Source organism: Castor canadensis, chromosome 7 (genome assembly GCF_047511655.1).
Source record: "Castor canadensis chromosome 7, mCasCan1.hap1v2, whole genome shotgun sequence".
Lineage (NCBI taxonomy): Eukaryota > Metazoa > Chordata > Mammalia > Rodentia > Castoridae > Castor > Castor canadensis.
In genome coordinates, this window is record NC_133392.1 from 75,561,882 (window position 1) to 75,576,410 (window position 14,529).

Sequence of the window (14,529 nt, forward strand, 5' to 3'; positions counted from 1 at the left end):
TTTTGTGATTGGCTTTTTTCACCGACCATAGTGTCCTGTGATCTACCCACATGTTCTTGCATACATTATCATTATTGCTTTTTAGTACTGAGTAGTATTCTGTTATATGGATCTACCATTGTGTACTTGATCATTCACCTGCTGAAGAATGTTTGGGTTTTTTCCCAATTTGGGCTATTAAGAAGAAAGCAAATATGGAATTTGATTACAGGTTTTTTTGTGTGAACATACATTTTCATTTTTTTGACATAAATTTCCAACAGTGCAGTTGCTGAGTTGTATTGCAAATATATACTTTCATAAGAAACTACCAAGGTATTTTGCATTGTGGCTTTACTATTTAAAATTCTTATCACGGATGGGTGTGTAGCTCAGTGGCATAGTGCTTGCTCAGCGTGCACAAGGCCCTGCATTTGACCCCCAGCACCTCAAAACAAACAAACAAACAAGCAGACTGCAGTGGTGCTTGCCTAAAGCTCATCTACTCCGGAAACAGACAGGACGATCTCAAGTTCAAGGTCAGCCTGGGAAACATAGTGAGATCTCCCATCTCAAAAATAAATAAAATCCCATTAGAGATAGAAAACTTACACAAATGCCATCTTTCACAGAAGAAATAGGAAATGAACCATGATACAGAAAAGCATGAGGCCTATGTGGTTACATAGGGATATGCCACAAAACCTACAAAGACCAGATAGTTCCAGTGGTCTATAAATTATCTTGGAGTATAGAATGAAACTTTCTAATACCTTTTATGAAGAAAATATAACATTGACACCTAAACCTCATGAAGACATTAAGAAGAAAAATACAGACCAATGTCATACTTGATTATTGAAGCAAAAACCTAAGCAAAGTATTAGTAAATGGAATCTAACACCACGTTGAGAAAATAATAGACTAGAACAAATGAAATTTATTCCAGAAATGGGAGAACCTACTGCTTAGTAGGATCATATATTATACTAATAAATCTAAGGAAAAAAAACTTCATTGAATACTTTCATATATATCGAAAAAGGCTTTGACAGAATTCAGCACCCATTTGTGATATTGAAGAAACACTCCAGGAGGGCTCAGTGGTAGAGCACTTGCTTAGCATACTTGAGGCCCTGATTTGATTCCAAATACCACAACAAAACAAAACAAATAAGACTATATTGATATCGATAAAGTATTATAATCATTATATAATTAATAATACATCAATAAGATAGATATACTTAGTCCTAATGCCAGTACTGGTCTTATTTAAAGAAGAAATCACAGAGGCACTTTCACTAAAATTAGGAAGGCATTTAGGAATCCACTATGCATACAACTGTTCATCTTATACTAGAGTTATTATCAGTGCAACTAGACAAGGAGAGGCAAGCATCATGGGAGGGGGGATGAAAAAATGCAAAGTATCTATTTACAGATGATCTGATGACATACTTGGAAAAGTCTTGGAAGTGAAAGGGAAAACTAATTCAGTAAAATAATTCAGTGAGGTAGCAGGATATTTGTATCCTGTTCATGTGCACAAATAATAAATAGCATAATGGAGGAAGAATTTATTTACAGTAGTAATAATGGAGATATGTTAGAATAAATCCAACAAGAAATATGCAAAACCTCTATGAGGAAAAAAATAAAGACATGAGTAAATGGAAAGGCATTCCCTCTTCTTAGATGGGATGATTCAACATTAAATTTCAATTCTCCCCAAGTTAATATATAAAGATAATGTAGTTCCAATAAAAATACCAACAACTTGTGTTATAGTAAAAAAAAAAAAAGCCTGTGTTGTAGAAGTTGATACTTAAGTTCATATGGAAAAACAAACAGGAAAGAATAGCTAGGAAAGCACTGAAAAAGGAAAACATGAGTAGGAATCAGCATTACCAGACATTAACACATACTACAAAGCCTGATGATTGAAGCAGTGAGGAACTTGAACATGAATAGATAAGTAGGCAGGGGGATAGAACAGGAGATCAGAATTAGACTCACATATGTATAGCAATTTAGTGTATGACAGGTGGTGTCTGAGATCACTGGCATCAGGGCTAACTTTGTGTGTGTGTGTGTGTGTGTGTGGTACTGAGGATCAAAGACAGAGCCTTGCAATATGCTAGGCAAGTGCTCTGCCACTGAGTTATACAGTCACCCCTAAGGCTAACTTTTTAATAAATGGTGTTGAGGAAAATAGGTAACCATTTGGAAAAAGGTAAAATTAGAGAGATACAATAAACACCATTGGATTAATAATCTAAATATAAAAAATAAAACTGTACATCCACTACAAGGAAACATGACTGAATTCCTCTTTTTCTTGGGTGGGACTGAGGTTTGAACTCAGGGCTTTGAACTTGCAAAGTAGGTGCTTTACTGCTTGAACCACACTTACAGTCCATTTTTTGCTCTGGTTATTTTGGATGATCTTTGATCTTCCTGATCTCAGCCTCCCAAGTAGCTAGGTTACAGGCGTGAGCACTGACTTGTATTATTTATTCTTGGTATAGGGAAAGACTTTTTTTTGTCTTTTTTTCTTTTTGACTGTTCTCAGGGTCGCATGCTTGCTACAAGCACTCTTCCACTTGAGCCATGCCCCCAGCCCTTTTTTTTTTTTTGCTTCAGTTACTTTTCAAATAGGGTTTGTGTTTTTGCCCACGGCCAGCCTCAGACTGTGATCCTCCTACTACCCAAGGCCTCCCACATAGCTGGGAGCACAGGTGTTTGCTACGATGCCCAGCTTATTTGTTGAGATGGAGTCTTGCTAACTTTTTGCCCCAGCTGGACTTGAGCTTCTGTCCTCCTGAGTATCTGGGATTGTAGGTGTGCACCACCATGCCTGGCAAGGTTTTCTTTCTTTTTTTTTTTTTTGGTGGCACTAGGGTTTGAACTGAGGTCCTCATATTTGCTAGGCAGGCACTCTCACCACTTGAGCTACTCTGCCTGCCCCTTTTTTGTGTTGGATATTTTCAAGATAGGATCTCATAAACTGTTTGTCCAGGACTGGCTTTGAATTGAGATCTTCCTAATCTCTGCCTCCTGAATAGCTGGGATTATAGGCGTGAGCCACTGGTACCTGACTCAAGATTTTCTTTTTTTTTTTTTCAAAAGTTGTTTATTCTTAAATGTACAACAGACTCCAATACAACACTTCATTCTGGGCATAGGTGGCAAAAGATGTTATGGCAGGAAATCCAGATGTTTAAATAGGAATGGAATCAGGGTCACCATCATCTCAGGCACAAGGAACAGTTTACTTTTTGCCAGATTTCTTAATTCCACCTGTGGCTAGGGGCCCCTTCCCTGCGGCCTTCACTTTTAGCTCCTCAAGTTTCTTCTGCTCCTTTTGTTTCTGCTTGAAAGCCTTATCTTCCTCATCCATCTCCTTGGCTTGTTTCTTGGGCTGTTTCAGGGGGTTCTTCTTGCCACATTTGGGGCCAGACATGGCGCCTGCCACCCCTTCCCCAAGACCCTGATCCTCTCAAGGTTTTCTTAAGAGTCTAAGGGGTAGTAAAGGACAAGACTGATAAATTTAGCTACAAAGAAATAAAATTTTGCATGACCAAAACCCACGAACAAGGTCAAAAGACAATTGATAAACTTAAAGAATGTACCTTAGACAAAAGGCGAATATCCCTAATGTACAAAGAACTCTTTCTTTTTAATTGTTGCGCCAGGTGGGGGCACATTGTGGCATTACTAAAGTTTTTACAATATATCAAATATATCATGCTTGAACTTACCCCTCCACCACTCTCTCTTTTTTTTTTTTTTCATTTTTCTTTTATTATTCATATGTGCATACAAGGATTGGTTCATTTCTCCCCCCTGCCCCCACCCCCTCCCTTACCACCCACTCCGCCCCCTCCCTCTCCCCACCCCCAATACCCAGCAGGAACTATTTTGCCCTTATTTCTAATCTTGTTGTAGAAAGAGTATAAGCAATAATAGGAAGGAACAAGAGTTTTTGCTGGTTGAGATAAGGATAGCTATACAGGGCATTGACTCACATTGATTTCCTGTGCGTGGGTGTTACCTTCTAGGTTAATTCTTTTTGATCTAACCTTTTCTCTAGTACCTGTTCCCCTTTTCCTATTGGCCTCAGTTGCTTTGAGGTATCTGCTTTAGTTTCTCTGCGTTAAGGGCAACAAATGCTAGCTAGTTTTTTAGGTGTCTTACCTATCCTCATCCCTCCCTTGTGTGCTCTCGCTTTTATCATGTGCTCACAGTCCAATCCCCTTGTTGTGTTTGCCCTTGATCTAATGTCCACATATGAGGGAGAACATACGATTTTTGGTTTTTTGAGCCAGGCTAACCTCACTCAGAATGATGTTCTCCAATTCCATCCATTTACCAGCGAATGATAACATTTCGTTCTTCTTCATGGCTGCATAAAATTCCATTGTGTATAGATACCACATTTTCTTAATCCATTCGTCAATGGTGGGACATCTTGGCTGTTTCCATAACTTGGCTATTGTGAATAGTGCCGCAATAAACGTGGATGTGCAGGTGCCTCTGGAGTAACAGTCTTTTGGGTATATCCCCAAGAGTGGTATTGCTGGATCAAATGGTAGATCGATGTCCAGCTTTTTAAGTAGCCTCCAAATTTTTTTCCAGAGCCACCACTCTCTTTTATCCTTCCTACTCCCACTCCTGAAATGGTTTCAGCAGGTCTCATTTTTGTGTTTATGTAACTCTTAAAGATTCAGTGACAACAGACTTGAGAGGAAGGAGAAAGTGGCTGGGGGTTTGGGGGGATGGAGGAATGAATAATTTTCAAAATATAATGTAAAAATGGCTTTCACACATAACTCACTTATAGTTATAGAAATTCAAATTAAGACCACAGGGAGCTAACATTTCTCACCTAACACTGGAAAATTAAAACTATGGTAGCACACTGTCGGTGAGGTTGTACAGAAACAAACCTCTTGTACATTAGTGCTGGATTTGCAAGTAGCTGCAACCCTTCTACAGGGATATTTAGCAATACTTACAAAATTACATATGCACTTACCTTTCAACAGAGCAATCCCACTTCTAGGAATCTATCCTGAAGCTATACCTCCAAAGATATTAAAAAATACACGTTTATTGCAGGGATTAATTGAAAACATTGGGAAGATGTAAATGCTTATACATAGAAGGATGTATGGTACACGCGGTCATGTAGTGCATTCAGATAGTGGAATTTCTTGCAGTGTAAAGAAGAATAAAAAAGATATGGAGTGATTTCTAGGATGGACTGTTATGTGAAAAACCCAAAACCCAAAAATGTATTTGTGGTACATTGTCCTTCATATAAGAAAGAAGGGAGGAATAAGAAAACACATGGCTTTACTTACTTGTGGAAAGAAAATGCAGGAATACCTGAAAATCAGCACTAGTTTTGTCTACCTCAGTCCTTGTGTCCAGCCAGAGAAGAATTCAGGCAAGATGGCAAAATGTAGTGAAAATGATAGCAAAGTTTATTAGGAAAGGAATATACTTTCCTTTTTTATAACAGTTGTAGGGAGGGATACATTGTGACATTTACATATGTGCATACAATATATCTTAATTAGATTCATCCCCTCTATCATTCTCCCTCATCCCCTTTCTCCCAACTTCTTAGAACAATTTCAGCAGGTTTCATTGTTCTGTTCTCGTACATGTATGCAAAAGTACATGTATACAAAGTACTACCATATTCACCCTCTTTTACCCTCTCCACTTACCCTCCCCTCTCCCACTGGTACCTACCCCCAGACAGAACTTGTTTTACCTGAAAGGAATACACTTTCAATAGACTGAAAGCAGAAGGAGATTTCCACAATGTGGAAGTTTTAGCAAGAATTCATTTTAGTATAACAGGATAAAAGTAGGGGAAAAATGGGGAAAAAGGGAGAAACATCTCCTGCTCCCTCTATGTAGGAAATGAGAGTAAAGACTCAAAATGGTGGTTTTCATCCATAGTCTTATACTTTCTGAACTGGGAGGAATATACATGGTCATGTGATCTAGCAACCCCTAATAATTAAGACAATGGGTCTAGGTGTCCACGATGGGTGCTGTTTTTTATTTTAAAACATGAAGATTTGATCCACCAAAAACATAGGGACAAGAGGTGAATTTTAGGACTTCCCTTTGTCAGACATATCTTTTATTTTTTATCTCTCTGCCCATTCTAGAAGCCTTGCAGCTTCTTAATGTTTCAGAGAAGGGAAAAGCAGATGCAGATAACCCCTTTATGTCTCTCTGTTCTTGTAACTTAATATCCAAAAGGAGATGGAAAGGGGGCTAGCTGCTCTGGCTTTTCAGTTTTTACTTCCTTAGTTCAATGTCCAAGTCTAGCCCATTTAATACTTATTTAAAATAATATAATTTGCCTGTCTCCTCATCTATTTATCTATCCTTCCTCAGGAAAGATAAACCAGAAACTAGATTGGTGACCTATAAGTTCAAGTAGGAAAGGGGTGGAAGTAAGAAGGAAGTGGGAGCATGGCAGAGGGTTGAGGAGAGAGTGACATTTCTGAGTATGTTGTGTGTGTTGCTCTGACTCATGGGACAAGGACCATAGCAGTGTTTCATATACTTTCCAAATAAGCAATTATAACCAACCGGAATGCAGGGGAGGGGGTCCTAAATGAACACAAACAATAACAAACGAACTTGTCCATGTTGCAAATGAATAAAGTAACTACAGAAAAGTACATGGTAAGAAAAGAACAAACCTAAGTAACTGTGGAAAACAGTATATTGCCTGGATGTGGGTAAGGGTGAAGACAGAAAGGACTATGCATAATGCTACAATCCAGTCAGTAAATGTTTTCAAAGGGGAATAATTTAGCAGCAACTTAATGCGTATGCTAGAATTGAACGAATAAGTAAATAAATTGTAGATAATTAGTTGAAGTTCTGACTGCTGGTGAAAGAAAGGAAAAGGGAAAAGTTGAAATGAATCTTTTGGATTGGAACCGGAAGCATTGTTATGAACTTGTGGTTTTAATGCATAGACAGAGGAATGTGGATGTGTGTGAGTATGTCAGCGCACATGTAGATGCTCTCTAGTTTTGTCTGCTGAGAGGGCAAAGAAGCTGTGACACCCCAGTCACAATGAGTATAACTACTGCCCAGATCTTGGTTTGTACATTTTATTCTCTAGTAAGTGGAAACAGGTTTGCTAGAAGTGGTTGATTTCAGGGTTAGGTCAGGGAAAATACAAGATAAGCCCGCAACTCTGGTAGTGCCAGACAGGCTTGTTGAAAGAACACAGGAGCAAACTTGAAGGAACACCTATTGGCCAAAGCTAGAATAATTTGAGCAAGTAATAAATAATCATAGTACTGGATTATAAATCATGGAATAAAATAGTTACTGCTTCATACTGATATAAATATACATCTAACTAACTAGCTAGGGAAAAAGAAAGAACTCTTCTTCACAATGGAATTTGAATCAATAAATGTGAGCAAAGAAGGTAGAGTAGAGGCAAACACCACAATAATAAATATTTGCACACACAAGGTCCACTGATAGCTGTTAAAATTAGTAGGTGGAAGTTTGAGGAGAGATAGTATTGCATAGTCTCAGAGTATTTCCCCAACATAGTTTCCAGCTTCTAAGAGGAAAAATGTTAACTATGTAATGAAGAAACTTGTCACACACCAACTTAACTGAGTGATCAAGATAAACATTACCAATAAAAAGACACTTGGGAGCTGGGAGTTCCTATAATCCTAGCTACTTGGGAGGCTGAGATCGGAAGGATGCAGTTTGAGGCCAGCCTGAGCAAATAGTTTGTGAGACCTCATGTGCAAAATAACCAGAGCAAAATGGACTGGAGGTGTGGCTCAAGTGGTAGAGTGCCTGCTTTGCAATTGAAGCCTAAACCCTAGTCACACCAAAAAACAACAACAAAAAACCAAGAAAAAGACACATGAAGGCAGGTGTATGTGGAGGAGGAGCCCCATTTTAAGGAGATGGTGAAGGAAGAAATACCAAGGAACAGATGGAATGCCAGAGTGGATCAAGCCCATCACAGGCACCTGATGGAATACAGAAGTAAAACCAAGCTTGCAGAGATGTTACTGCCCATGAAATTCAAATGAGGATCTGAGAGACAACTAATAAGTAAGGTACACACACACACACACACACACACACACACACACACACACAAAATGGAGAGCCAGTTGAAAGTTGCTTAACCTGAAGTATAAAACCTGCTTTCAACTGTGTCTTAATGCACTATGCTCCTTGGTCTAGCCACCTGCCATTCTCTCCCCTTTTATGGCATTCTAATAAATCTTTGCTTTCTTTTACTCTCTTGTCTCTGGTAAAATCTTTTACCATCCTATGGCTCCCAAATCCATGACAGTGTGGTGATGCACACCTGAAATACTAACACTTGGGAGGCCAGTGCAGAGGACTGAGAGTTTGAAGTCAGCCTGGGCTACATAATGAGAACCCGTCTCGAAACAAAACCAAAAACAAACAAAACCATGGACATCACTAATTTCTTGATATCATGCATTGAGTATTGAAAAAGGAGACAGCATTTCAAAAATTGTATAACCTCATTCCAATCATAATAAAATATGATTCTCCTCATTGGAGAAACCCAAGTGGAGGGACAGCCTGTAAAACATTGATCAGTACTCTTCAGAAGTGTCAAGGTCTTGAAAGACCTTTCTGTGGATTACTAATCCCTTCTCTTTACCTGGAAATGTACCCCAATCCAAGTTGCTGCCTGAAAAACTCTTAGATATCTTCCCAAACCCATCTTATCTGTTCCCTCAGTAAAGCATTTTGTAACTTTCTTAAACAGTTCTTTTTCTGTATTCTTAGGAATTTCAGTCTCTCTCTCTCTCTTTCTCTCTCTCTCTCTCTCATCCTTCCCCCGCCCCAACCCAGGTCCTCAAACATGCTAGCAGGCACTCTACCACTGAGATCATCCCAAACCTTACCTATATCTCTTATACTGTATGTCCAGTGTTACTGTCTGTCCCCAACTCCTTCAGGGAGAGGGATTGTGACATGGTTTATCTTTGTGTCCGTAGCACATGGTGTACTGCTGGCAGATGGATGGTCCACTGAGAGTGAGTGAGTGATGATGCTTTAGTGCAGCAGACGGAGTGCATGAGGATGAGCATGTTAATGGGAGAAAGAGGATTGAAAATTAGCTTATAAACTCTGCTTTCTAAAAAATACGTATTTTTTTGTCAACATCTTATTTCAGTCATCCCTTAACCATGTATTCAAACATACCTCCCTTTCCTTTAGGGAAATTAAAATTTGGTCAGCAAAACTCATCAAGTTGTACATTCAGAATTTGTGCATTTTAGGCTAGTGGAATGGTTCAAGTGGTAGAGTGCCTACCTAGCAAGTGTGAGGCCCTGAATTCAAATCTCAGTGCTACAAAAAATTGTGCATTTTATTGTATGTAAAGTATACCTCAAGAAAAAAATGACAAAAATTTTGAGACAGAAAGAGGAAATCATTTTAATGACATTATGACTGAAGAACTATATAGCCAACCTCATGATCTAGAGAAATATTACAATGTAATATACACTTAAATGCAAATGAGATTTTTAAGGTGGGGCTACTCAGCTGGCACTCAAGAGGTAGAGCACCTACCTAGCATCCCTGAATTCAAACCCCAGTACTGCCAAAAAAAAAAACTAAAACAACAAAAAGTCTCTCTGAGTTCAGGGAAGAATCCATGGGGGGCCAGAGCGTTTGTTGTTCTGTGTGGTATGTGGTTGGGCAAGGGGAGGATGGTAGTTTTTCAGCCTCATGAAAGTGGTGACAGCAGTAAAGAGTGGGACATGTTCAGAGAGAGAGCCCCAATTAAGTGGCTGGTAGAGTATTTCAAATATGATGTGTTAAAAAGATGGCCATAGTCAATTAGTTGGGAGAGACAGGATAAAATGAGACCCCCAGAATTGGGGAACCAACTGAATTGTGTCAGGGTAGTGGAAGAATTAAAAAAATAATGGAATTTTTGGCTCATTAATAAGTAAAAGATATTAACCAAATAGAGAAGTAAGGGAACAGAGGAAAATTTTTAGAGATGGTAAACAATTCTGTTTCCATTGCTTAAAAACATTAGCCTTTATTTTTGCTTCTAAACTGACTCAAGAATAAGCTATGTGTTTTGTAGAAATGAAGTCATGTTTTACATCTAATCACACTTTTGCAACATAAAACACGGTTTTTAAGAAAATATTTTTGTCAAGAAAATATGATGTTGCCATCCTTTGTGTTTTATTCTTCCTTAGATTTCAGTATAGTTGGCAGTTTTGTACTTCAGGACCTACTGGCATATGTGTCCTCAGAACACTCCTATCTCAAAGACCTTCCTCAAAGGCCGCCTCAGAGACTGAACACGGTAAAGTTCGTAGAATTGGAGCAGCTGCAGCCTGACACGTTAGTTCATGCAGTACTGAGAGTGGTGGATGTCACTATTCTAACAGGTAAACATTTTGAGATCCTCTTTAACTTTAGATCATAAAAATTTAAGAAAAGACAGTCTTACTTATCACTGTGTGTTTATCATGAGATGCAGTGTCACCAGTGATAGGGTGATGCCAACTGGCATATTCCTTTTCCTTTTCCAGAGGCAGTATATAGTTACAGAGGACAGAAGCAAAGGAAAATTACATTGACAGTGGAACAGGTCCAGGGTCAACAAAATGTGCTTGTATTATGGGGTCCTGGAGCAGCCTGGTATCCTCACCTTCAAAGGAGAAAAGGTAAATAAACTAAAAAAGCATTTAGCTTATTTATGTTTCAGTAAATGATTAATGCTTATGAGTCTAAATGAAGAGAGTCTGAAGAGATTAGATAGTTTTTGAAATAGAAGTGATCATAATTATTCTTCTGCAGACTATTCTTGCTATAATTTTATACCTACTAAAGCATTTTAGTTATCTAAAAGTTCTCTATAATTGAGAGTGGTGAAATAAAGTCTTAAATTTATTCCCAGTTATACTGTTTTACCTTTTTAGTGAAAATCTTATCTCCTTCAAATAGTGTTTTTTAAAATTTTAATTCTGGAGAAGCTTCTTTAATTTTTTTTTCAAATGCTCTGTAAAATATACTTCTCTCTGGTTATAAGGTACACATTAAGGAGTTACATTAGCTCTTCCAAGTCACAATTACTGTTCAATAAGTTACTATGTTGCAGGTTTTTATTCCAGTCATTTATAAAACATGGACTGTTAGCTCTTCTAGGATGCACATTTTATTTTATTTTTATTTATTTATTTTTATTATTCATATGTGCATACAATGCTTGGGTCATTAGGATGCACATTTTAAAAATGTGACCCAAAGCTGGTGCAGTGGCATATATAACATGCAATCCCACCACTTGGGAGGCCGAGGTAGGAGGATTACAAGTTCAAAGCCAGCCTGTACTACATAGCAAGACCTACCTCAAAAAACTTAAAAGATAAAAGAAACTACATTTTTCTTTAAAGCATAAATCAGTAATTTATGACATATTGAATTAAATAGGACTGATGTTTCAATAAACTAGTATGTTATCGTCCTCTTGCTATTGTGAGATCCTTATCTATAACAATCAGATAGTTTAATTAGTGATTTATGATTTTACCCTGAAAAATTAATTTAGAGATTGATCAGGCATATGACGCATTAAAAAAATTCTTTTTGGGACAAGTTTCACTATGTAATCTGGACTGACTAGACTGGTCTAGACTGGCCTTGAATTCAAACTCTTGCCTCCGTGCTGGGATTACAGAGATATACCACCATGCCCAGCTTGACCTATTATTTTTTTACCTGAGGGAGTTAATGTCTCTTTCCAAACTTCTGCCTATTGAGTAATTATCTGTAGGTTAGCTCTGTCACGTTGTCTCTTAATCATTAATAGCCTGTAACCAGGGTTTGAGATAAGTCTGACTTTTAACTTTTATGTTAGGATCAAACAGCGACAGGTATTTGTTCAGTTGAGAAATTTGACAAACATGTATTGATGAATGACTGAACGATCACTCACCACCATGTCTCAGCTGGGAACACGAGTGTTGCTCATGCTGAACAAAAATGTAGGTCAGAGGTAGAGTGGCCAAGCACATTGCTCCATGGTTATGGTGAATAGTCTTTGAAGTTAATAGTTACTTGGTAATATAAATTACCAGCATCTCCAGATAATTTAACTTTATTTTGATTAATATTGAATTAAGATATAATTGTTCTTTAGGCATTTATTAATTCACCTTACATTTATTTATGCGTTTTAACATCCATTTCAATACCTTGGGACAATTCTTTTGCATAGAAAATATTGATCTTGAAGAATCACTTAAATAGATGAGTCTACTTTCAGAAATTGCTAGCATTCCATTTGTTGATTTGTATTTCTTGAGACTTTCTCTATATTAACCTCTGTCCTGGGCATTTATTTTACTTGCTATTAAGGATAACAAATTCACAATTAGGTGATATAATCAGAAATGATCACCAAACAGTCATTACTGAATGCCAGAGTTGATTGGAATTGATGAAACTTATTCAATGGAATTGATGTTTTGAGGACGAACAATAAGAAATCCCCAGTTTGCATACCTTTAAAATATGTACTGCTATGACAATGTGTCATATGCAACAAGGTTGGTCACAGTTTAGATACTAAGGAGAGTGAACTAGGGATATAAATTATACAATTTTTTTTTTTAGTAGTTCTGGGCTTCAAACTCAGGGCTTTGTGCTTGCTAGGCTGCTGTACTGCTTGAGCAGTACAACCCTAAAATTTACACTTCTTAGGACTAGTTGGGTAAGTGTAAGCTAAACTACCCAGAACTAAAATTGCAGTGCATTCCAATACAATATTCTTCTGAAATTATTTAATAGAAGTATAATACTTCAAATATATAACAAATCAAAGTACTCTCATAACATAACTAATTATGCACAAAGTAATACAAACAATCCCAACATTTATGATTATATATTATACAAAGTCATAATTATGTCTGTGTGGTTTGCAATTTATTTGCATCCTTAATTCATGATTCAAATGTAGAAGTATATCTTCTAATTATAAGCTTTTAGTGCCCAAGTTAACTATATGTATGTGTGTGTGTGTTTATAGCTTTATAGTTTCAACCACATACAACATATGGTTAAAACTATACATATGCTGGGGATTAAACCCAGAGTCTAATGCTTCTTCCACCACTGGACTATATACCCCATCCCTAGCAAAGAAAATTTGATTTCCCAGACTAAATCTGATTCATAAACCGTGGCCAGGAAGATAGGATTTTATAATACTATATGAGGGTTTGAGTTTATTTTAGGGCCAAGGAAACAGATAAGGGAGTTATTTTGGTTCAGGTGAACATATAACTGTATTCACTACCAAAAAGTATATATTCACTAACTTAGAAAGATGTATATGATGTATTACTTAGTTAACAAAGGACATTGTAACACTTTTTGTATAATAGGATCCCATTTTAATAAAGTGTATCTCTAAGTATGTATGCATGTACGTTTAAAAATCTGGAAACATGAATGCTATAATTTCAGTACTCAGGAGGCTGAGACAGGAAGATTGTGAGTTCAAGGACAGCCTGGGTTACATGGCACAGCCCTTCCTCAAAAAATTTTTTTTTAAATCTGGAAATAAGCTGGATGCTAATCCTAGCTACTTAGGAGGCCAAAATTGGGAGGATCAGTTTGAGGCTAGCCTAGGCAAAGTTAGTGAGACCCCATTTCAACCAATAGCTGGGTTCAGTGGCATGCGCCTGTCATTCCAAGCTAGTGGGAGGTTCATATCTGGAGGATCATGGTACCGGGCTTGCCCATACAAAACAGTTTCTGAGACCCCAGTCAATGGAAAAATGCAGGGCAGTGGAATGCACCTGACATCCCTGGAACAGTAAAAAGCATAAAATAACCAGAATAATCAGAGCAGAAAGGGCTGTGACTATGACTCAAGTGGTAGAGCACCTGCCCAGCAAGTGTATGGTCCTGATTTCAAACTCAAGTTCTGCCAAAACCAAAAAAAAGATCTGAAATATATATTCCAAAGTGCTAGCAGTGGTTATCTCTGTATAGTAGTATTAAGTGTGGTTTCTTATTTTTTCTTTGTGCCATTGCTTTGAATTTTATTTGAATTTGTGTATGTATCTGCATTTCCAAAATCTTTTTCAAACATGAAAAAGTAGAGAGATTAGTAAGTATATATAATGAACTTAAGTATCCATTAGCCAGCTTATTAAATCATGGCCTGTCTTATTTCACCTGTTATCACCCCTTTCTCTTAACTGTCCAAATATTTTGTAATAAATGCATTTTATTTTGTTAGAAAAATTAAACAAAATCTTTTTCCTTTTGACAAAAATAGTAATTGTCATTTGGAGCATCTAGCTAACAATTTGAGGTTAAAAAAAAAGAATTAAATTTCTATTTCATATTTTAAAGTAAATCCTAGATGCATTTGGGATTCAATTGTAAAATAAAACAAAGCAAAAACCACAAAAAAGAAAAATGGGTAGGAGAAAAAAA

The 14,529-nt window shown here is 37.3% G+C and overlaps 2 protein-coding genes across 12 annotated transcripts in view; one reads left to right on the forward strand and one right to left on the reverse strand.

Moving 5' to 3' along the window:
* The window catches only part of Shld2 (shieldin complex subunit 2), an 89,291-nt gene that overhangs the window by 61,244 nt on the left and 13,518 nt on the right, over window positions 1-14,529 (forward strand). For all 11 annotated transcript variants that reach the window (XM_074079351.1, XM_074079342.1, XM_074079346.1 and 8 more), the window contains 2 exons: window positions 10,269-10,463; window positions 10,608-10,742. In XM_074079351.1, coding sequence (XP_073935452.1) covers window positions 10,269-10,463; window positions 10,608-10,742 — 330 coding nt within the window. The remainder of the gene's footprint in view (window positions 1-10,268; window positions 10,464-10,607; window positions 10,743-14,529) is intronic.
* LOC141424835 (translation machinery-associated protein 7-like) lies at window positions 3,231-3,468 on the reverse strand. Its single transcript, XM_074079352.1, has one exon. The coding sequence runs from the start codon at window positions 3,443-3,445 to the stop codon at window positions 3,254-3,256; it is 192 nt and encodes a 63-aa protein (XP_073935453.1). The 5' UTR covers window positions 3,446-3,468; the 3' UTR covers window positions 3,231-3,253.